The sequence below is a fragment of the Mesoplodon bidens genome, assembly GCF_964165515.1.
Source record: "Mesoplodon bidens genome assembly, chromosome: 10".
Classification (NCBI taxonomy): Eukaryota; Metazoa; Chordata; class Mammalia; order Artiodactyla; family Ziphiidae; genus Mesoplodon; species Mesoplodon bidens.
Window position 1 is genome coordinate 85,257,993 of NC_138172.1, and position 25,247 is coordinate 85,283,239.

The window sequence follows — 25,247 nt, forward strand, 5'->3', positions numbered from 1 at the left end:
ACTCTTAATATAGCTACCATCTTTCTTTTTCATATTTATTATCTCACTACATCTCTGTGTGGCTTTCTGTGTGAATTATCTGCTCTATTTCTATTCACTAATTACTTCCAACTGTGGCCAGTCAAAAGTTATTGCTTGCATTGATATTGTCTCAGTGATTATACTTTGGGCAAAGGTGATCAAAAGGTGCAAACTTCCAGTTATATAATAAGTAAGTCCTGGAGATGTAATGCAGCAGGGTGACTATAGTTAATAATACTGTATTGTATATTTGATGCCAGCCCCTGGTGTCAAGCAGTGAAACCAACTCCTGCCTTCCAATCCCTTTTAATGCCTGATGCTAACCCTCTTGACTCAGAATTGGGAGCCCAGCAAGACCTCTGGCCCTGTGTTATCTTACAGGAAGATGATTTTGTTTGTGAGCATCATTTTTAGAAGTCTTTTTTATTGCTTGCTGGGACACTGCTATGCATTTAGAGTGGTGGCCTGGGGAGAGATGTGCTCAAAGCCTGAACATACAGCATAATTTTCACTGGAAGTCAACACGGTTATTTTACAGATGAGGAAATTGATGTGTAGATCTTTCCCTAGGAACAGACAGAATTAGAACTAAGTGCCAGACTACTGTGTAGTCTTATAACTGAGACTCTTTCCATTACACGGTAATATTTTAAGTTTCTAATTGGTGCTGGTGTTGACAAAAAATAAATCAATAGTCAATCTAAGAAAGAAATGGAAAATTTTATTCAAGCCAAACTGAGGAGTATAACCCAGGAGACAGTCTCTCAGAGAGCTCTGAGAACAGTTCCAAAGAGGTAAAGGGAGAGGCCAGTACATATGTGATTTTGGCAAATGGGTACGTGCAATCAGGCACTCATCTTGGTAGAAGATTTTGCTATTTGTGAGGAACAGATATCTTAGTTAATGGTTTAGTGCTTTTCTAAGTATGAGAAGATGCAGGAAACTGGGATCACACAGTCTTCTCCTGAAAATATCTATCTCAGAGCCAGTTCTGTCAGTTTTCCCAGAACACAAAGTACCTCATCCTGATCTTCACCCTGAATTCCTTTCAAGGTGTATTATAGGTCAGTGACTGCAGTGGCTGATGACTTGATTCTTATAGAACTGGATGGTGGGCAACATTCTATATTTTACAGTCTCCTCTCTTTTGGTCTTAATTTCAACCAAGGTTTGGGAGGCATTTCGTGACCACTTTGTCCCATGGTGCTAAGATTGCTCATTCCCAGGTCAGGTGAGGATTTCCTCGATAGGCTACTCAGTGTGCTGTTACTGGACCTAGGCCTTGTTAAAATAGCCAGAAGCCTCTGGACCACCTGTCTTACTAGTCTGTTATGGTCCAGGAAATGTTTCCCTTTTGTTGCTTCTTCCCATATCTAGAGTTATAATATTACAATCATTGATCTTATACAGCTGGATATTTGATCAACTGTTTCAAGTCACCTAATTATTAATTTTTTCTGAGGCTCAGTCGTACATTTAGTAATGCAAGAAGCAATCTTGTAAAATAAGCAGACTACAAGGAATATAGCTAGTAACATTAATAAGGTAATAAGTAAATATTTAAGCTAAGAACTTACATTCAGTATGGCCCAGTATCTCACCAGGTTATCTGACCAATCTGTTCTGCCCCAATCACAGTCTTTAAGGGAAATGATATATTGGCTGCACCTGTAGGTGGTCTGCACCTATAAGGTGAGTGGTGAGTCATCATGACCCCTTACAAGTTAGAGAAACAAATATTACATTCTAAGGAGTTACACAGCTGGCATCAGGAGAAAAATTGATCTTTATGGTTGAGCAGGTATTTCTGCCACTGGGGAATCTGGTTAATGCAGAATGCAGATAGATGCATGATGCACACTAGAGGGGAGGGAGGAGGCCCAAATGGGCAGAGAAAATTTTTGTTTGAATTCTGCTTGTCATGCCTTAAACTGTGAAATTCTATTTCATCACTGGGCACTGTGCTAAGAGATATATGTGTCTGTGTAGTGGTCAGGTAGGGCCAGCTTCTGGAAGAAATCTAAAACAAGGTTTTCTGATCTTAAAAGAAGCTTGGCACTTCATTGGAAATGACAAAACCAGACGTATAAAACAACTACAGAAGGATTAGAATCAAATTATGGAGTATTGGTTAGACAATGACAGAAATTAGGGGGTAAAAGGACATTGGTGGAGAGTATTGGAGCAGGCTCTATGGGAAAGTTGATGCTTGAGCAGGTCTTTGAAGAAAGGGTAGATTTTAATTGGTCAAGGGGAAGAGGAATGAGGTGGGAGGTGAGAAGGGACTAGACCGGACAGAGGTAAAGAAGAGGGAATGGGCAGCTGTAGGCACCGCAGTGAGAGGAGGGAGGGGGCAGCTGAGGAGAGCAGAGCCGACCCTCAGGGAAAGGAGCCTGCCTGGGAGGCACTGAGGTGTCCTAGGGATGTGGAGATGCAGAGAACCAGTGAAGAGGGAAGGTTAGCAGTCACGATAATTAGTTTTTCTAACCCTGGAGGGAAAGAAGAGAGAGGATCCATCAGGGAATAGAAACACATTTTTATCTGCCAGGTTGATTGTTTGTTTTCATAGTTAGAAACTTATATTGTCCTAGAAGTCTCATAGACTCTAAGTATCTTTACCAGAATAAAGCAGAAACATGCCAATGATTGCTATTTCTAAAACTTACAGACTTTCAGAACTTATAAATTCATAAGCAATCAAGAAGCAGAATTAAAGCCTATGGGTCTGATAGTAGGGCCTCTGAAGCTGTTTTTTTGGTTTGCTTGTTTTTTGTTTTTTTTAATACCAAGTCTTGTCTGAGTTCAGTCAGAAAGTCTGTTATTTGTGCAACTATTAAATTCATTCAAACTGCTGGATTTGTAGGATTTTTGGCTGAACTGATCAGATACTGCAGTGTCAGGATAAAGTAAAGCTGGTACCCACACCAGTTTTACTGAAATTTTACAGAAATGAATGATTGGATTCTATCACTCAACCTTTTATTTTAGGCTACATTATGCAGCAAATATAATCACATTCTTTTTTGCTTTAATATCATGTAGACATATATTAAAGCAAAATAGAATAATATATATATGTATATACATGAAGAAGATTATATGTATATAATCTTTTTTATTATCCATTGATGGGCACTTAGATGGTCTTTGCATCTTGGCTATTGTGAATGATGCTGCAAAGAAATGTGAAAGTAAAGGTACCTCTTCAAGATCCTGATTTTATTTCCTTTGGCTGTATACCCAGAAGTAGAATTGCTGGATCCTATGGTAGTTCTGTTTTTATTTTTTTGAGGAACCTCCATACTGTTTTCCACAGTAGCTGAACCAATTTACATTTCCACCAAGAGTGCATAAGCGTTCCCTTTTCTCCACATCCTTGCAAACACTTATCTCTTGTCTTTTTGATAATGGCCATTCTAATATGTGAGGTAATATTGTGGTTTTAATTTGTATTTCTCTGATGATTAGTAATGTTGAGCACCTTTTGACATACCTGTTGTTTATTTGTATGTCTTCTTTGGCAAAATGTCTATTCAGATCCTCTTCCCATTTTTTAACCAGATTGTTTTTTGCTACTGAGTTGCATAAGTTTCTTGTATATTTTGGATATTAACCCCTTATTAGACAGATGGTTTGCAAATATGTTCTCCCATTCTGTAGGTTGCCTCTTCATTTTAACTGTTTTTTCTGCTGTGCAGAAGCTTTTTCATATGATGTAGTTCCACTTACTGACTTTTGCTCCTGTTGCTTGTGCTTTTGGTGTTATATCCAAAAAAATCATTGCCAAGACCAATGTCAAGGAGCTCTTTCTGTGTTTTTGTCTAGGAGTTTTATTGTTTCAGGTGTTACATTTAAATCTTTAATCCATTGCACGTTAATTTTTGTTGAGTTATATAAGATGAGGATCCAGTTTCATTCTTGTGCATGTGGCTATCCAGTTTCCCCAACAACATTTATTGAAGACACTATTCTTTCTCTTGAGCATTCATGGCTCCCTTGTCAAATATTAGTTGACCATATATGCGAGGGTTTATTTCTGGCCTCTCAATTCTGTTCCATTGGTCTATGTGTCTGTCTGTTATGCCATACCATACCCTTCTGATTACTGTAGCTTTGTAATATAGTTTAAAATCAGGAAGTGTGATGTCTCCAGCTTTGGTCTTCTTTCTTAGTCTTGCTTTAGTTATTTGAGGTCTTTTGTGGTTCCATACAAATTTTAAGATTGTTTTTTCTACCTATATGAAAAATGCTATTGGAATTTTGATATGGATTGCATTGAATATTAGATGGCTCTGGATAGTATTGACATTTTAACAATATTAATTCTTCCAAATGATAAACACAGGATATCTTTCCATTTATTTGTGCCTTCTTCAATTTCTTTTATCAAAGTCTTACAGTTTTCAGTATACATATCTTTCACTTCCTTGGTTAAATTTATTCCTAAGTATTTTATTATGTTTGATGCTATTGTAAATGGGATTGTTTTCTTTGTTCCTTTTTCATGTATTTTGTTGTTAGAATATAAAAATGCTATATACTACAGCATTTTGCATGTTGATTTTGTATACTGCAACTTTACTGAATTCATTTATTAGTTCTAACAGGTTTTTGGTGGAGTCTTTAGGATTTTCTCTATATAAGATCACATCATCAGCAAATAGAGACAATTTTACTTCTTCCTTTCTGATTTGGAATGAATGAGCAAACATCTTCAGCAAGGAGCACAGCTCTCTGGGGTGCCATCACACCTTTCCCCAACCCATCAAATATTTACAGCATGGGCTTTGGTAAGAGACTTCTGCCTTCTGTCAGTCCCTTATTCAGCACTCTGTTCCCCTTTGATGCTCCAGCAGAGGGCTAAGACCAGTTATTTTCCTTGGCCATTGCTATAGACTGAATGTTTGTGTCTCTCCAAAATTTATATGGTGAAGCTTAATCCCCAACATGTTGACATTTGGAGATTTGGCCTTTGGGAGGTGATTAGGTCATAGGGCAGAGTCCTCCTCATGAATGAGATTACTGCCCTTACAAAAGAGACTACAGAGAGCTTCATTGTTCCTTCTACCATTGGAGGACACAGGAATAGACATCTGTCTATGAACCAAGAAGCAGGTTCTCACCAGACACTGAATCTACCAGGACCTTGAACTTGGACTTACCAGCCTCTAGAATTGTGAAAAATAAATGTTCATTGTTTAAGCCACCCAGTCAATAGTATTTTTGTTATAGTAGCCAGAATGGACTGGGATAACTATCCATTAATGAACATACCAGCACCTATATTATAGGACATGAGGCTCAAACTTCTTGAGAATGTTTTTGAGTGAACTCATTCCTTAAGTGGAACAAACCCACCTTCCTTCCACTTAAAGATCTCCACCAGCCCTTTCTTTGGATGCTGGGAAAGGTCTTTGCCAACCTAAGATTATGACTGGGCAAGAAACCTGAGAGCTTCTGATAGAATCTCAGCCATATCCCATGACCGAAAGCTTGCTGGTGCTCAAGGCAAGTAGCTGCCCTCAATGAATCTTAACAAATTACCCTTAAAAGACTAAAGCTTCCCTTCCCCACTCACTTCCACCTCCGTTATCTCCAGAAAGACACTGAGGACCCTTTGGCTAAGAATTTATACAGTCATGGCTGGAGCAGTAACCTCAAAAGTTCTCCTCATGTAGCTAAAGGGAGAGTCATGAATTAAATGAATATATGTCAGCTTTGGGTCCAGTTTTTATTTTTTCCTTCTTGTGAGCTTAGGTTGTCTCAACCCTAGAAACAAATGTTTGCTCTTTGAAGGGTGTGTGGGTACACAGTTAGCTCAACATTTGGACAATGAGGAGAAGTCTGCCTTCTTGGCTTGCCCTGTACTCCTTCCTGGGCTCTCTTTAAGCTCCCATGAAGCATTAATCCACACTGAATGACCCAGACTTAGAGAAATGTTCTGCTGGGGGCTGCTGTGGACCCCACAGTGAGACCAAACCTGTGGGGAAGGACCAAGGTTTCCTGAAAGATGCATGAAAATTGGCCATTATTTGTATATATGTCCCACATCTTCTTTATCCATTCATCTGTCGATGGACATTTAGGTTGTTTCCATGTTTTGGCTATTGTGAATAGTGCTGCTATGAGCATAGGGTTGCATGTATCTTTTTGAATTATAGTTTTGTCTGGGTATATTTCCAGGAGTGGGATTGCTGGGTCATAGGGTAATTCTATTTTCAGTTTTCTGAGGAACCTCTGTACTGTTCTGCATAGTGGCTGCACCAACTTGCATTCCCACCAACAGTGTAGGAGAGGTTTCCTTTTCTCCACACCCTCTCCAGCATTTGTCATTTGTAGACGTTTTAATGATGGCCATTCTGACAGGTATGAGGTGGTGACTCATTGTAGTTTTGATTTGCATCTCTCTAATAATTAGTGATGTTGAGCATCTTTTTAGCGCCTACTGGCCACCTGTATGTCTTCTTTGGAGAAATGTTTATCAAAGTCTTCTACCCATTTTTCAATTGGTTTGTTTGCTTTTTTTGTTGTTGAGTTGTATGAACTGTTTGTATATTTTGGAGATTAAGCCCTTGTCTGTTGGCATCATTTGAAAATCGGCCGTTGTTGACTCCCTGACTCCCAACCTCTGATATGTATGAGCACAGACATGCTGCTTAGTTTCTATTTACCTCAGTTTCTTCATCTCTAAGGTGGTTGTCGTGAGAGTACCTACCTCATAGGGTTTGGTGAGGACTAAATTAGTTAAGGTATGGAAAGCATCTAGAAGTACATGGCACATAGACAGCACTTGATCAAATAGTAATGATGGATACTAATTATCTGTATGTTGGAAGTAAGGGGCACCTAAGAGGAAGGGAACCAGGTTAGGACCTGTGTGTGTCAGTGAGGGAGATCTCTGTGAGTGGTAGAATTTCTTGGGTTATGGTCAGCTCTAAGTGAACTATTCTACACTATAATTTCTCTGAATTACCTACAACACTTCATTAAACCTGAAATTCCTGCACAGTCTGGTATAAGGTAGGGGTGTTCTGGAAAATAAAGTGTCAGGACAGCAGAGGAATCAATCTGTCTGCCCCTGCCCCATGAGTGAAGGGAGGGGGTCTGGTCCATGGGGGAGCCAGCAGCCTGCAGAGGGGCCCACAATAGTCACAGGCGTAGGAGGAGGTTTCAGGGGTCCCAGATTTGCCAGAGGAAACTGTTAGAAGAGGAATGGTTGGAGGGGGTGACGGATGCTTGGGTTACCTGGGAAAGATTTTCTTCAGATTTCTTCTGTATTCCTGCCTGCTTGGCCATGTGAGTTTGCAAAAGCAGCTAAGAGTAAAACCCATCCCAGGATGAATGTTCTGGTCTTCTCCATGCAGTGAGATGAAAATGACTATTGGCAACTCCTACTTTGACTCCAACTCGTCCGGGCACCTGAGAACTACAGGATTGGTGATGTGGACTCCATCCAGGATCTTGCCCTTTTCTCTCCTTCTCCTCTTTCCCCCACCCCAGTTAGAGAAGTAGTTCATCCACCCAACCATCAGGTAGAACCCTCTAAAGGTCACAACACAAAAACAGTTATCAGTGCATCTTTGTTTACAGCTGCAGGTTTATTTCCACTTCAAAATCTGTTTGTAAAAGTCATGGGGCTGCCACGAATGCCACATACCATTCAGCAGAAAGCCGAAAAGAAGAGCACAGATAGATGGACTCAGCTGCCCCACCTCCCCAGTGACTGGGGGAGGACAAGCCAAGCAGATTCTGGAGGTCAGCTGAGTCTTCAGGGGTGCAGGAAAGCCCAGGGTCAAATAACACAGACCCTGCGTGGGGGGGGGGCTTCCAGTAAAAGCAGGAAAACACCAGGACATTAAAAAGAAGGCCCCTTGCCCAAGAACACCACACCATTTGTTAGAAAGTTTGCCTACTGTGTCCCCAATAGCAAAGCACAGATACAGTTTTACCAGCGGGAGCTCAGAAACACGCTAAGAGCAAAAGGCAAAGCGGTCTGGGGATTAGGGGTTGATTTTCAGCCCAAGACACAAAGCCAGCTCAGACTTCTGAATTTTTCCATCCTTATTCACATCGCAGTGTCGCAAAAGAATCTCCCGGAACTTATCAAGGTCCACCCCGCTGATGCTGGGCTGAGGACAATAAAAATAACATGTCAGTAGGCAAGCCAATGGCAGTCCCACCCTTTCCTGCCACCCTGCCTCCCCTCCATGTTTGCTAAGCTTAGGGGACACCCTGCCTTCTGAGAGCCCCTCCCTGGAGACAGGCCATGAGGGAGTGATTCTCTCTCCTCATCACACCAAATGTTGCCAAGGATAAGTTTTCTGCCAACAAGTTCATTGCTCAGCATGTCCCTTCACGCAAAAGAATGTCTATTCCCACATCACTTCTCTGCAGTTCTAACAGAAAGCCTGCCTTTTTCTCAACCATAATAAAGATATTTTCCCTTGAGCAGAGGATCGTCACCAAAATTCTGTCCCACTACGCTGCTGAGAGAAGGCACATTTATTATCTCCCCGTGGGAGGTTTCTGTGCCTCTAGTTTTTAAAAGGGTTACAATGCATGAAAATCTAACTAAAGAATTATGTTGTTGAGCTAGATAGGCCCCATCACACTTATTCCAAGGGACTATTTCAGGGGCTAAGAAGGAATTGTGAGTCAGGCCAGCTAGGAAAATATTCTAAACTCAAAGGCCTGCAAAAGTGAGCAATGCTGGAACTAAGTGATTCTTCCTAGGTTATTTTATTTAATCCTTGCGGTAACTTTGCAAAGTAAATGATTATGCCTCGTTTACAGATTAGGACACGGAGGCTCAGAAAGAGCTGAGACATCTTGCCAAGCCAGAAAGTGGCAACAGCATTTTTGATACCAAGTCTTTTGTCTCCAATTAAGTGCTCATTTCACTAGTTCTCTCTGCTCTCATGGTGAAATCGCTGGCCTAATGAAGCTGTATGAATGGTGATGAATCTAAATTTAAAAGTCAATGTCTGGAGAGAAAGGAAAACATCATATTTCCAAACCCCTTGATTGTGGACTAGTTATGAGTGGGCAGCAGAGGCTCGCCCTGCAGGGTTTGATTTCAGGAACTCTTGGAAGCAGCCCTTATCACCCAACCCCACCCCAAGGTTCCCTCACTTCCAAAGAAAGCTCTAGAAAACCTGCAGTAGGAAACAAAACCTTTCATTCTGCAACTAAACAGCCATATTAAGACAAGCTAATTTGCAATGTCCCACAGGGTAAATGACTGACACGAAATCTACCCCTGATAGCAGGTTTTAACAGAGCAAAGGAGGGGAGAGAACAGCAGGAACTGGGAGCCATACGGCAGAGCAAGAAGAAAAAACGCCGAAGCAGGGCAGGATTCTGGGAGATATCAGGAGGTGAAAGAATCCGGGGCCAGAAGCGAAACTTGGCGAACTCCACTCCTCTGCCGAGAATCCCTGAGTGATTGGACTAAGAGGCTAACACATAACACATTGTCAGTAGGTTCTCTTTGTCGGGGCTCTAGAGGATAGCTCCCTGGGGGTCAGTGCCAGGCAGGTATAGATGTGGCCTGAGGAAAAGGGGCCTAGAGGTCCTTGCCACAGCAAGCTACACTCTGTGGCTCTGTATTACAGGCTCATTTGTTGTACGGTTACAAGTGGGATATTTGTGTTTCAGTATCCTCAAACCACTTTTGCTAAATCCTTTCTGCAGCAAGTGACACCCTGCCCCAGGATCCTTTTAGTAAATTCCCACACTTAGAAAAGACTCAGGTGGTAGTCATGTACATATTAGCATATATTAATTTGCCAAAGCATTTATGCAATAGCAAACTATTCTAAGCTCTTTTTTTTCCCCTTATTTATTTCCTTTAAGTGAGTAGAAATATCTTAGGTTGTGTGCAGGCATATGTTGGGGAGGCAGTTGTGGGTATGAATGTGGGTGTGTATATAAAGGAAGTTTCTTTGGATCTTGTGAGTTGTGGGTTTTGGGTTTTGTGGGGGTTTTTTTAATTATTTTTTTTGGCTGTGTAGGGTCTTCGTTGCTACGCACGGGCTTTCTCTAGTTGCGGCGAGTGGGGGCTACTCCTCGTTGCGGTGGGTGTGCTTCTCATTGCGGTGGCTTCTCTTGTTGTGGAGCACGGGCTCTAGGCATGTGGACTTCAGTAGTTGTGGCACGAGGGCTCAGTAGCTGTGGCTCGCAGGCTCTAGGGTGCAGGCTCAGTATTTGTGGCGCATAGGCTTAGTTGCTCCGCAGCATGTGGGATCTTTCTGGAACAGGACTCGAACCTGTGACCCCTGCATTGGCAGGCTAATTCCCAACCACTGCACCACCAGGGAAGCCCTTGAGTTATGTTTTTAATGCTTGACAAATCACCAGGAGTCAGGAGGACTGAATGCCACTGCTAAAAAAAAAAATGCTTGGATCACAGAAGACAAATCATTTGAAACCACTGAGGGCTTCCATTTTAATAACAAGTTGCCAGTATAAATGTGTGCAGGTTCCTGATCTAAGGCCTCTATGAGTCCCCTCTTGCCAACCATCTTCTTGTCAACAGCAGAGAAAAGCAGATGGTGTATCTAGCAGGGAAAAGAATAAACTTTTGGAGGCCTGGGGGCAGGACCTCTCATCATCTCCAGGCAGACACCCTGGTCATCTCTGGCATCCCTTTTATTTGACTTCCAACATTTTTGTTCACATTGCCACTTCTCCTTGGTGGGTGCTTGGAATCTTCAATGTCTTGCCTTCCCACTTTCTAGTTTAGGTTGTAGATTCTTGTGTTGATTTTCTTGCTGTGCTAAGTGGGCTACAGGCTTTCAAAAAGTCTTGTGTAGAAATTACGGTGTCCGCTCCCTCAGGGACTTACTATCTGATCACACTGATGGAGGACAGCCTTGGGTAGCATTTTCCAGAGGTTAAAGAAAAGGGTGGGTGTTCTGGTAACCAAATAATTTTGTTAACACAAATTCAACATATATGTCATATATGACTGTACAAGAATTAAAAGGCTATAAAATAAGCTTACTTCAGGGTTATTATTGCAAACATCGGGGATCCTGACCAGGACCGTATGTTTAGAAACTGAACCAGCTCCCTGCTGACCCCATGGCATGCTCTGATAGTTGCTTTTAAAATAAACCCCAGATACTAGTTTAATTGTCCTGTGGCCCTTTCTTATAAGATGAAAATAAAGAAATAGGTCACAGGAGATGGCTCTAGTTTATGAAGCTGAGAAATGTCAGATCCTCAGTGGTCTCAATGTCAGGGTCTCAATGACCCAGTTGTCATACTTCACTACATCTTTCAAATTGTATGTGAATATATATTGAAGCAACCTGGAAGACTAGAAAGATCCAATAAAGATAGGTGCCCTCAATCATCTGGCTTCTGGGGAGAACATTAGTAACTAATTACTGTGTACATACTTTTTAGCTCAACAGATCAGCCTCCTATAAACTGCTTTTGTATTACTGACCACAGTCTGACCCAATCCTTAGAAACCAGCTGTCTCAAATTGTCTGGTACTGACATGGAGAAGTGCTTTTTTGTTGCCCCAGTAGCCCCACAGAAATAGAGGGGCAAGGACAAAAGTGGCGGGGATCCTCTGATTTCCCATAGAGGTGATATAAGTCCATCAAAGAGTGAGGCGGACTTCTGCCTCCAGCTCAGGTTTTTAGATGGTCATGAAGTTTTCCCTTTAATTTTCTCTAGAAAAATGTCTTCTCTGCTCCGTTGCTGGTTTAGGTTTCACTTCCATCATCTCCCATTAACCTTTGGAGGCCATTGCCAAACCCAGAGACAGTTGAAAGATAATTGAAAGGATCTGTAAGGATCTGAAGCCTCTGGGCTCTACACTCAGGCAGTCAGGGGCCCTGGCTCCACAGCAAAGAGGAGGCCACACAGCTCTGGAAAACAGGCTTCCCATTCCATTTATTCTATCAAAAGCAAATTAAAACTCCAGTTAGGCAAGGCCTTCTGCTGTGCACCTTTAATGTCCCATAGATAATTGCTCACTTTCTATTATAGAAGTCATTCTGGCATTAAATAGGTAATGAGTGAAATGGGATTTTAATTTAGCAAGCAGTGTAAAAGACAGTATCACACCAACACCCAGCAACTATTCTGGCTGGGCAAATGTTGGTGAAATCTCCAACAGGAGCACCACGTGAAGGGGACAAAGAAGTGGCAAGGGGCCAGTTGGGATGGGACTAATGAGAGTTAGGAGGCATCCTGATAAGAGAAATCTCATCCATGCCTGCTTAACTGCAGTATGTAAACTTCCTGGAGATTTATGCAAAAATCGGTATTTGGGCATTTTTCCATGGCAAAGCTCCATAGATTTAATCAGATTTTTCAAAAAGGTCTGAGACTCCAAAAACCGTTAATAATTGTTGCTACTCAAATTTATTGCCATCTGGGCCAATCAGGAAATGACCATTGTGTCCTATACAAACCTCAAAAGAAATCCTTAAGGATATGAGACTATGAAATTCAGTGTCTATACAGTCTCATAGAAAAACACCCACACAGGAGTTAGAAAGTATCTGTTTAACTGGATCGTACAGCCAGTCAGTACAATTCATCAGGATCTCAAAGGAGATTGCTTTTTTAAACCTGTTTGCCCTACGTGAAACAGCTCTGTGATGTAAATATAATCTAAATATCATCAGTCCCAATCACTGCCTTGCTAGGTAAAACAGCCATCTTAGGCTAGGTGTTAGAGCAGCCCCTTGGTGTAAAAAAAAAAAAAAAAAAAAAGAAAGAGAGAGAATCCCAAGTATGGGATTTATTACATGAAATTAAAAGTTTTAGTTATTCTAATAACCAAGTCCACAGGAGAAGGACTTTCTGTAATCAAAAAATAAAGCAGTAAGATATATAGTGGCACTGTGCTCCTTTGGTAAAATAGATGACATTCAAATGATGGTAACAAGAAGCTTCTATGGGGGCTTCACTTAATTGAAACTACAAATGATCTTAAGAGAGAAGAGAGATTTTTGGGGCTTCAAAGTTTGAAAGCTCAAAGTTTGTTAGACTACATCCCTAGATTTTCTCCAGCATTAATCTTTGGCCCTACTGATTCCCCAAAATAAATAGTGGAGTCAAAACGGCAACCCCAATCCATGATGGGGATGATCTACACAGCCTCGTGAAGTTACCTGGACAAGCTCCATCATGTCTTTGACAAACCCATCCACTTCTGGGCCTTCTAGGGCTCCAGTTTTACTCTGAAAAATAAAAGATACAATCAACCAAATATCATTTTCTTAAGTCAGAAAGCTTAAAGAATAAATTATACAAATAGACCAAATCAGTATTCTTTTGTGCCTGCAAACAAGTTTGGAAATGGCATGTTCCAACTTACCGTCTCTGTGCAGGATGTGAATGCTTCACATAAATCAGAAGCACTCACTGTAAATAACTCCCTCCATTTTACCAAATGGGAAGCAGTAGTTTTGAGCTCCTTGGCTCTTACAAATAGCATTAATATGACATGTACCGACTTTATTTGCTTCTCAAATACTAGGACTCAGTTCAGACTAGTGCTAATTGAACATCCACTGATCCTTTGAAGGATAGACTGACATTTTTACATTTTGCTTTATGATTTAGCAATGATTTAATGAGTATCAAAACATTTTAAATTCAAGAGAGACTACATTGAGTGAGCATATTAGAATTACTATATGGTTCATGCATAAAATCTTTTTTATTTTTTCTACCCATCTCCTCAAGGTTTTCTAATCCTGAACCTTTAACATATTATAAAAACTCATTCCCTTAGTGTATTTACCAGACACTAATACAGTACTTGCCATATGCCAGGAGCTCCTCGAAAAGCTTAGGAACATGAGTTCATTTAATTCTCATATAACAAGCCCATGGGGTAGGTATTATCATTATCCCCATCACCCTAATTTTATAGATAAGGAAAATGAGGCACAGGGAGGTTAAGAAATTTGCCCAAGGTGACACAGCTCATGAGCCGTGATTCAAACCCAGGTAATTGGTCACAGAGTCCTATATACTTAAACAATTTGCTAGACTGCCTCTTCCAGGTGATTTTCTTTTCTGCTCAGAATATGACACACAGATATCCAGTCTGATTAGTTTCAGGATCTCTTATGACCTTTCTCAACTTTCATTTTGTTTTCATTGCTCCATGCATTATCCCACCTTGTACTCAAGAAATTCAACCTCTTTGCCATACTTCGTTCTTTAGAATTATTATTTTCTCCCCTCTAAAGAAGGACCAGATAATAGTCTTATAAGAGAAATAGATTTTGTGCCAAATATGTCTGACTTTCCCCCTATTTCTTTAGGTTGGTTGTTTTTTCTTTCTTATTTGACTGTTTGCTTTTGTGTTTGAGCATACTATGATAGATAGAGACCAAGAAGGATAAACTTTCTTTTAGCTTGGTTACAAGGAGCAAAAAAATAATAATAGGGCTTCCCTGGTGGTACAGTGGTTGAGAGTCCGCCTGCCGATGCAGGGGACATGGGTTCGTGCCCCGGTCCGGGAAGATCCCACGTGCCGTGGAGTGATTGGGCCCATGAGCCATGGCTGCTGAGCCTGCGCGTCCGGAGCCTGTGCTCAGCAATGGGAGAGGCCACAACAGTGAGAGGCCCGTGTACCGCAAAAATAATAATAATAATAATAATAATGTGATTTTATTCTCTTCTCCACCATAAGTACTCCTATGTCTATTTTTACTTAGTTCTCAGAAGTTTCATAGAGAAGCTGAGGGTACCTTGACATAGCAACACACATGTGCAATTGCTGTTCATTATATAAGTTTAGGGTCTGTAGGTAGGATGACCCCACATAAGGGCTAAAAAAGCTTCCTACCTAAAGATGGCCAGCACAATATATTGAAAAGGCACACTTACGACATCATAGTGAGCAAAGATTTTCTCAAAGTCCCTCTTTCTTTCTTCAGTGGAACAAGCCTGTATATGGAGAAAGCATTATGTCGATCAGCAGTGTGAAACTTCTGTTGTACAATTCTTCCAGGGTCTTAGACAACTTTTATAAACTTTGAGTCAACAGTTCCTAATCCCTTAATTCTGACACTGAGCCTTATCAGTCTCTAGATAAATTAAAGGCAATACAATTAGATACCTTTCTTCCCTCCCTCTCAAATCTATAGAGCAACATGAATGATACAAATCCACCTAGAGAAATGCCACTACTTACATCCATTTTAAATTGGAGAAGGAAGTTTTCCTGAAGAGCCAGAACCCTAAATGGGGGGGGGAAATCAAAAAACGTTATCCACATGATGATCTATCAGCTCTCAATAACAAGTAGATTTATAACTCTGGTGTGAGGAAAGGGCAGGCAACTTCCAGGTTATTCTGCAGAATAGGGTAGGTGCTTAAAAAATAGGAATTTGGGGCTTCCCTGGTGGCGCAGTGGTTGGGAGCCCGCCTGCCGATGCAGGGGACATGGGTTCGTGCCCCGGTCTGGGAGAATCCCACATGCCGTGGAGCGGTTGGCCCCGTGAGCTATGGCCGCTGAGCCTGCGCTCCGCAACGGGAGAGGCCACAACAGTGAGAGGCCCATTACAGCAAAAAAAAAAAAAAAAAAAAAAAAAGGAATTTGTACAATATAAAAACAAATAAAGACGGGAAGGACTTTCACAAGGATTAGTAGTCACCATAGAGAGACATCTAAAAATTCCAGCAAGGTTGCAGGTACACGATCAATATGCAAAATTCAGTTGCATTTCGATAAACTAGTAATGGCCAATCCAAAAAAGAAATTAAGAATACCATTCCATTTACAACATTCCATTACAACATTTTATTCAAAAAGAATAAAATACTTAGGAATAAATATGGCAAAAGAGACCTAAGACTTATAGACTGAAAACTATAAAACGATGTTGAAGAAAAACAAAGAACTAAATAATAGTATTAAGGACATCCTGTGATCATGAGTTAGAAGACTTAATATTTTTAAGATGGCAATTCTCCTCAAATTTATCTACAGATCCAACACAATTCCTATAAAAATCCCAGTTGCCTTTTTTTGCAGAAATTGGTAATCTGATACTTGATGATCTGCAATTAATGTGGAAATGCAAGGGATTCAGAATAACCATAACACTTTTTAAAAGGGTAAATTATATAGTATATAAATTATACTCAATAAAAAATTATGTATTTCTCTTTCCTGCATAACTACAATTATACTTCAGTGGAATAGAATCAGTTTCAAAAGACTAAAGCATTGGATTTGTGTTGAATTTATAATCATGGGTATATAGAGAGAAAGGCAGAAAAAAATATCATACAACAATTTGGAAAGTTTTACTCCTTTGGATGCCCAGGGTAGAGAGAATTAAGTTGAGCCAAATAAAGGGTAGAATATCCTGAGACCCTGCAAGGAATACTGTCCTCATCTCTTTGCTGGCACCAAGCAGTCTAAAGTATGTTGCCAGTCAGAGGACATATACTCAAGAGGTGATTGTATAGGAGTAATAGGGCTACATTTCACAACTGGGGGTAGAGAAAGAAGATTCCCATGTGTAAATGTTTTAAGACCTTTTTGTCATTGAATTAGTTTCTTATTGCTGCTATAACAAATTAACACAAACTTAGTGGCTTAAAACAACACAAATTAATATCTTACAGCACTGGAACTCAGAGGTCTGAAATGGATTTCACTGGTGTTTCAAGGTGTTGACAGGGCTGTATTCCTTATGGAGGCTCTAGGGGAGAATCTGTTTCCCTGCCCTTTCCAGCTTCTAGAAGCTGCCTGCATTCTTTGGCTTATGGCCCCTTCCTCTACTTCAAAGCCAGAAATATAACATCTTCAAATTTCTCTGTAATTCTGATCTTCTGCCTCCTCCTTCCATGTTTCAGGGACCCTTGTTATCACACTGCACCTACCCACGTACTCCAGAATGATCTCTTTATTTTAAGGTTTTTGATTAGCAACCTTAATTCTATCTGCAAACTTAGTTACCTTTGCCATATAACATAAAATATTCACTGGTCCTGGGAATTAGGACATGAACATCTTTGTTCTGCTTACCCCAATTGTCATTTTCAAATTCCATAGCAAATTGGTTTTAAAATAATGTAGTAACTGTCTTATTGCTTTGCATCTCTGCTCAATGCCACTTAACCCTCTCTTCAGTCCAGAAATATTCATTGAATCCTCCCATGTACATAACACTCCATTGTGTGAGAAGCTATTCAGGAGATTAAGGCATAGTCCCTACCAGCTAGGTAGGACTATAGTAGAGGGTGTTTGTAAATCTGCAGGGGGGCTTTTTGTTTATCACAGGGATGGAATGGCCATGACCAGTGCTCTGCGTCACTGTCCAGTGTACAATTGCCATCCAGCCTGACCGTGAGGAAACTGGTATTATAGTTGCTCCCTCTAAGGCTTCTATCCGTGTATTTTTTTTTAACATCTTTATTAGAGTATAATTGCTTTACAATGTTGTATCAGTTTCTGCTTTATAACAAAGTGAATCAGTTATACATATACATATGTCCCCATATCTCTTCCCTCTTGCATCTCCCTCCCTCCCACCCTCCCTATCACACCACTCTAGGTGGTCACAAAGCACCGAGCTGATCTCCCTGTGCTATGTGGCTGCTTCCCACACATTTGGTAGTATATATAAGTCCATGCCACTCTCTCACTTTGTCCCAGCTTACCCTTCCCCCTCCCATGTCCTCAAGTCCATTCTCTATGTCTGCATTCCTGTCCCGCCCCTAGGTTCTTCAGAACCTTTTTTTTTCTTTAGATTCCATATATATGTGTTAGCATATGGTATTTACTTTTCTCTTTCTGACTTACTTCACTCTGTATGACAGTATCTAGGCCCATCCACCTCACTACAAATAACTCAGTTTCATTCCTTTTTATGGCTGAGTAATATTCCATTGTATATATGTGCCACATCTTCTTTATCCATTCATCTGTTGATGGACACGTAGGTTGCTTCCATGTCCTGGCTATTGTAAATAGAGCTGCAATGAACAGTTTGGTACATGACTCTTTTTGAATTATGGTTTTCTCAGAGTATATGCCCAGTAGTGGGATTGCTGGGTCATGTGGTAGTTCTATTTTCAGTTTTTTAAGGAACCTCCATACTGTTCTCCATAGTGGCTATATCAATTTACATTCCCACCAACAGTGCAAGAGGGTTCCCTTTTCTCCACACCCTCTCCAGCATTTATTGTTTGTAGATGTTTTGATGATGGTCATTCTGACCGGTGTAGGTTGATATCTCATTGTAGTTTTGATTTGCATTTCTCTAATGATTAATGATGTTGAGCATTCTTTCATGTGTTTGTTGGCAATCTGTATATCTTCTTTGGAGAAATGTCTGTTTAGGTCTTCTGCCCATTTTTGGATTGGGTTGTTTGTTTTTTTGATATTGAGCTGCATGAGTTGCTTGTATATTTTGGAGATTAATCCTTTGTCCATTGATTCGTTTGCAAATATTTTCTCCCATTCTGAGGGTTGTCTTTTAATCTTGTTTATGGTTTCCTTTGCTGTGAAAAAGCTTTTAAGTTTCATTAGGTCCCATTTGTTTATTTTTGTTTTTATTTCTCCCTATGTTTTTCTCTAAGAGTTTGATGGTGTCTGGCCTTACATTTAGGTCTTTAATCCATTTTGAGTTTATTTTTGTGTATGGTGTTAGGGAGTGTTCTAATTTCATTCTTTTATATGTAGCTGTCCAGTTTTCCCAGCACCACTTATTGAGGAGACTGTCTTCTCTCCATTGTATCCTTGCTTCCTTTGTCATAGATTAGTTGACCATAGGTGCATGTGTTTATCTCTGGGCTTTCTATCCTGTTGCACTGATCTAGGTTTCTGTTTCTGTGCCAGTACCATATTGTCTTGATAACTGTAGCTTTGTAGTATAGTCTGAAGTCAGGGAGTCTCATTCCTCCAGCTCCGTTTTTCTTTCTCAAGATTGCTTTGGCTATTCGGGGTCGTTTGTGTTTCCATACAAACTGTGAAATTTTTTGTTCTAGTTCTGTGAAAAATGCCATTGGTAGGGCTTCCCTGGTGGCGCAGTGGTTGAGAGTCCGCCTGCCGATGCAGGGGACATGGGTTCGTGCCCCGATCCGGGAAGATCCCACATGCCACGGAGCGGCTGGGCCCGTGAGCCATGGCCGCTGAGCCTGCGCGTCTGGAGCCTGTGCTCCACAATGGGAGAGGCCACAGCAGTGAGAGGCCCGCGTACTGCTAAAAAAAAAAAAAAAAATGCCATTGGTAGTTTGATAGGGATTGCATTGAATCTGTAGACTGCTTTGGGTAGTATAGTCATTTTCACAATGCTGATTCTTCCAATCCAAGAACATGGTATGTTTCTCCATCTGTTCGTATCATCTTTAATTTCTTTCATCAGTGTCTTACAGTTTTCTGCATACAGGTCTTTTGTCTCCTTAGGTAGGTTTATTCCTAGATATTTTATTCTTTTTGTTGCAGTGGTAAATGGGAGTGTTTTCTTAATTTCACTTTCAGATTTTTCATCATTAGTGTATAGGAATGCAAGAGATTTCTGTGCATTAATTTTGTATCCTGCTACTTTACCAAATTCATTGATTAGCTCTAGTAGTTTTCTGGTAGCATCTTTAGGATTCTCTATGGGTAGTATCATGTCATCTGCAGACAGTGACAGCTTTACTTCTTCTTTTCCAATTTGGATTCCTTTTGTTTCTTTTTCTTCTCTGATTGCCGTGGCTAAAACTTCTATAACTCTGTTGAACAATAGTGTTGAGAGTGGGCAACCTTGTCTTGTTCCTGATCTTAGTGGAAATGGTTTCAGCTTTTCACCATTGAGGATAATGTTGGCTGTGGGTTTGTCATACATGGCCTTTATTATGTTAAGGAAAGTTCCCTCTATGCCTACTCTCTGGAGGGTTTTTTATCATAAATGGTGTTGAATTTTGTTGAAAGCTTTCTCTGCATCTATTGAGATGATCATATGGTTTTTCTCCTTCAATTTTTTAATATGGTGTATCACGTTGATTGATTTGTGTATATTGAAGAATCCTTGCATTCCTGGGATAAACCCCACTTGATCATAGTTTATGATCCTTTTAATGTGCTGTTGGATTCTCTTTGCTAGTGTTTTGTTGAGGATTTTTGCATCTGTGTTCATCAGTGATATTGGCCTGTAGTTTTCTTTCTTTGTGACATCTTTGTCTGGTTTTGGTATCAGAGTGATGGTGGCCTCGTAGATGAGTTTGGGAGTGTTCCTCCCTTATCCATGTATTCTTGATCCAATGATTTCAACTCTCTATCACTCAGAATCTCTTTTTACCTTTTTGTGGACAATCAGAGGTTGTTTTGGGGTCGGCTAGACTTGACAGAAACATGCTGACATCATCATGTGTCACAATACGAGCCTCACAGACAGCACTTTTGCAGATACTGGACCACTACTGCTGTCATCCTCCCCTCTTCCACTTCTAACCTGCAGACACTTGGTGCCCCACGGAGGATACACCAACAGTCAGAGACCACAGGGTGCAGCTATGAGTCTGATTCTGTTGTTCTCTGTCCTGAACTAACGATTCAGTATTCTCAGAACCAGTGAATGAGATTCAGGACTTTTTTTTGTTGTGGGACACTTATGTAGGACCATGAATGTCAGGCCTTTGAGGGCAGGGCTGGCCCATTTATAAAATATTTTGAAAATGTTGTGCATTGTGCTTTTCTGGGGAGAAGTGCTTTTATGATCTTCACAAAGATATCTGTTACCCCTAAAGATTCATCTATTCTTTAAGACTTCAGGTGAGACTTTATCTCTGCCTTTCAAAAAGAAGTGTATGGTGTCAGTAAACCCCTAGGAACATTTTTCTGAATCTATTACACCATTTTCACACTACTCACCTTGCCAAGTCATTAAGATCCAACCGGCCATCATTATTTTTGTCAAAGATCTTCATCTGGAATGCAGAAGGGGAAAGGAGTGTAAGAAATACTTGCAATGGGAATTTATTTTGAAAGTCATTAAAGTGCTTTTCTGTTTTGCTCTTCTGGTTATATATTTGTCTAAATTGGCTGAGATTGACTCATATCACAGAGTACTCTCTATAGAGTCTAGAAGAAATAGTTTTCCATGAAGGCAAAAGTAGCTGAGGAGGATATGATGTAGGAGAAAGGCTGCCTTGTGTAGACCTCAGAGGATTGTAGGAAGGAAAAGAGAGAGAGAAGCAGAGATGGCAGAGTAAAGTAGATGTGTGACCTAGCTCTGCTGGAAGGGGATCTGGAGGGAGAGGAGAACTAGCTAAGGAAGGACAACATTGAGCGGACGGAGTTGCTGGGGCTTAGCTTTCCTGGGACCCTCTGAGCACCCAAGGGTTTGGAGGCTGAGTCAAGGACCAGTGGACCTTCCATGGGGCCAGCTGAGTATGAGGTGATGCTGGAACAGGATGGGGGTGGATCACTGAGTCAGCAAGCTGGAAGGAGGATATGGCAGAGAATTAGTGGTCTGCATCCAGCAAGAGTTAGAGGATGGCTTCAACCATGAATGTCAGCCAAGTAGCAGCAACTGTGTGGTCAATAGGCATCACCATGGAAACCAGAGCATTGTGCCTTGGGACCTCTCCTCCCCTTCACCATGAGGTCCTATAAGCTGCTTTTTCTCTCCTTACCCAGCTTGATGACATTTTTAGAGAAGGGTCTGGGTTGGATCCAGAGGACTGAGAAATCTAAGAGACTGAGTTTTCCTTTACAGAGACTTAGCCTTATTCAAAGAGGCTGTTTGAATTTATTAGATCAGGCTAAATTTGTTTTTTTCCCACATCTTTTTTGGAGTGTAATTGCTTTACAATGGTGTGTTAGTTTCTGCTTTATAACAAAGTGAGTCAGCTATACATATACATATATCCCCATATCTCCTCCCTCTTGCATAGATCAAAGTTTTAAACAAGATATAAGAGGTTCGTTCTTAGAAAGCTAGATTATCATGAGTTTTAAGCAAATAGTAGCTCAGCTTGAAAGACATGGGCCCATCTTCACTGATGTGCAAACTTACACAGCAAGTGTAAGGGGGAAAGCCCTTTGCTCAAAATTGGCTCAAGGAAGAACTGAACACTAATGTGTAAATTATGCTTCTGCCCATCAGAAAATTGGTTATGTGGTTCACTTAAGAATCAGAATCAGAAAAAAAAATCACTTGCTTAATTTTACTACCCCTGTGTGTGTACACATGGGGGTGATTAATACACATATTTCCCTGTGTCTACTCTTCTAGTTGACTGGGACATCTTTGACTACAAGAAATATGCATAACTAGGGAAGCTTGAGACATGCCTATTGCACCAGACCAGGAATCAGACCTCTTGTCACATTAGTAAAGTCATATGATCTCTTTGGGTGCAGCTTCTTCAGCTATAACTGTGCCCATGATTTTAACTTTCCTTATCAGAAGAACCCTATTTTCAAATGAAATTCTGCATGGTGCTTGAATGTATAAAACAAAGAAATGGAGCTGTACAAGTAGTGGGTGGAAGTGGGCTGGAGCTTCGTCCTCTAGATTCCCTCTCAATCCTGAAGTGTTGCCTCTGAACCCAAGGGTTTCTTGGAACCCAACAGTCCAATAACCACTGATCAAATTAGGGCCCAGAGTGCATCCAGCTCTGAAAATTAATGATTTCATGACTTTGTCAAAGCAGTTGAAAGGGAGTAAGATTGATGCTGAGCACTTTTCCTGGTAAAGTCAGCAAACAGAGTCCTTCAGAGCAGGTTCCAGTGTGGCTAATGGGAGGACTGAGTTCTTGGGAAGACTGGGTTCTTACGTATCCCGGGACCTCAGTGGCACCAGCCCTTGCACTTCACCCCTGAGTAATTGATGGTCAGCATCTCCTCACAGGATGCTATATGACTACTGAACGGTGGTGTTCAGAACACCCAAATCACACGCACCACAGCACTGTTTCATATGCAGGTTCACTGCAACCGCCACAAGGGTATCTTCCACCAGAAGCCATCAGTAGAGTAGTAACTGGTTGCTAATCCAGGTATATGAATTGACAAGGATCTTCTTCCTCCCAAAACTTGATTATGAAAAAGAAAAAGCCTCAGAAGATGACTGGTTTCTAAGAGGGAGGGAAGAGTAGGCTCCTAATAGTTCATGATCTCAGTAACTGAGGAAGTTGTTTGTAAACAGGTCTGTACTAACTCACGGAAGTTACTAACGACCTTGGATGAATTTTGAATGTTTGGCAATTTGGGGTGGGTATAATGGCTTCTTAATTTTTAAAACTCTAATAGTGACCATTTGTAGAGCAGCCAAAACTTTGTATGTTATTTCATTTAATCATCACCACATTCTCAGAAGGTAAGAAATAGCTGCATGTCACACATGCAAGAAACTGGAATGTAGAAAGATTGATTTGTCTAAGAAAGTAGCAAGATTTGAATCTAAGCATATCTGTCACCAGAGCTCTAGACCTCTTCCCATAAACCAGGCTCTTAGCTTTATAGAGTCTGGGTAGCTTATGGTTAATGTAGTTTGCTTCACTGTTGGCTATGAAATAAAACATCTGGTGCTATAGATTATGCCAGAGATGTGGTGTTTACCTTTTCTAATTGCCCCTCTTTCTCTGGGAAAGCAAAAAAAGATTCTATTTATGTGAGTTTCCCTCTGACCTTAGTGGTCACGTGCTCGTGGCACAGGTCCCTCCTGGAGGGCTATGGTGATTCACGGTGCTGGCGGTGGGGACAAGATTCCATTCTGAAGGGCTGATTGTTGAAAGGTTGTGAAGGGCCCTTAACCACTGTTCTCACTTCTGCCACTGCCTTTTCCAAGATTGAACATCCACACATTTTTGAGTACTAAGTACATGAAAGGTTCTATAAAGTCTCCTGGAAATGGAACACAATGACTTACTGACAAACTCTGTAAAATTCTGTAGACCTATGGTTCCCCTCAAGAGACCCCTCAGAGACTATAGATCTACGCAGAATTCTCCTTAGATTGAATAATAGGTTTATCTTAATTTTTCGATTCCTTAAAGATGCCATGGTGATTGTGAAATGTAAATTCATTTAAAACCATTACTGGGTTAATATCGGGTTGGCCAAAAAGTTCATTCAGGTTTTTCCATAACATCTTACAGAAAAACCTGAACGAACTTTTTGGCCAATCCAAATAGTAACTTCTTACCAGAAACAGTAGATCCAAAGTATGACTGTTGTCATGTGGTGGGAGAGGCAGTCCGTGCATTTTTTAAACAATTGCTAATTGATAATTTGAGATGCAGTGCAAGGTCAAAATTATGCAGATAGTTCAGCAGAGTGAAGAGTACAAAGTATAAGTCCTTCCTGTCCCTGTTGTAAAGGTAACTACCATTCACAGGACTGTGTATCCTTCCAGAAACTTTTTAAACATTTTAATATGTCCATCTTTATTTTTTTGGGCAAATAGGACCACATTCTATGTATTATTTTCCAACTTGCTTTTTTTCATTAAGCAGTATTCTTAGAAATCACTCCTTATCGGTTATCATTTTTTTTTTTTTACTTAAAAAGAGTTCCTCATTCTTAAAAAGTCTGGAAATTCTTGCCATACACAAGCTCAAAAAGGATTTAGAGGGCCCACCCCCCATATTACTGAATCAGCAATTGTATGTTGAATAATTACCATGTGTCTAACAACATGTGAGGCACTGTGAGAGATTCTCAAAAATCATTAAGGTGGTACAGGCTTTTAGGAGCTTACGATGTAATTGGAGGGGCAAAAATGAATATCTGAAATAAGAGTCAACATTATCTCCATGACCACTGAGTCAAAGAAACAGAACAATGTGTTAGAATATTGAAGAACACTGAGAGAGGAGATGGGACTTCAGATAAATCTTGAAGGAGGGGCAACTTGAAAGGTATAGTTCACATTCACTGGGGTGAGGAAGATCACCAATGGAACAGGACTGTGGGGGAAGGTCAGAATGTTAGTTTTGGACATGCTAAGTTTGAGAGGCTTATTGGGCATCCAAGTGGAGACACACATCCAAGTATATGCAGGCAGCTCAGAGAAGTGCTCTGAGTCAGAGATATAAATTGGAGGCAGTCACCTTTAGTTAGTATTTAAAACCATCAGACTGGTTGAGATCAACGGTAGAGTGAGGGTGAACGTGCAATAGAAGAGATTTCAAGACAGCCTGGTGGCGGAGGGGAGGATAAATTGGGAGATTGGGAGTGACATATACACACTACTATAAAAAAAATAGATAACTAATAAGAACCTACTGTATAGCAC

At 40.7% G+C, this 25,247-nt stretch overlaps 2 protein-coding genes across 25 annotated transcripts in view; one reads left to right on the forward strand and one right to left on the reverse strand.

Annotated features, from left to right (window-relative positions):
• The window catches only part of SLC17A1 (solute carrier family 17 member 1), a 269,472-nt gene that overhangs the window by 146,361 nt on the left and 97,864 nt on the right, over nucleotides 1-25,247 (forward strand). The gene's annotated exons all lie outside the window — the stretch shown is intronic.
• The window catches only part of SCGN (secretagogin, EF-hand calcium binding protein), a 40,589-nt gene continuing 19,974 nt past the window's right edge, over nucleotides 4,633-25,247 (reverse strand). Inside the window, exons 7-11 of the mRNA XM_081245202.1 lie at nucleotides 20,876-20,931; nucleotides 15,200-15,245; nucleotides 14,893-14,952; nucleotides 13,161-13,229; nucleotides 4,633-8,150 (exon numbers count right to left, since the gene is read on the reverse strand). Coding sequence (XP_081101328.1) covers nucleotides 8,022-8,150; nucleotides 13,161-13,229; nucleotides 14,893-14,952; nucleotides 15,200-15,245; nucleotides 20,876-20,931 — 360 coding nt within the window. The 3' untranslated portion in view covers nucleotides 4,633-8,021. The remainder of the gene's footprint in view (nucleotides 8,151-13,160; nucleotides 13,230-14,892; nucleotides 14,953-15,199; nucleotides 15,246-20,875; nucleotides 20,932-25,247) is intronic.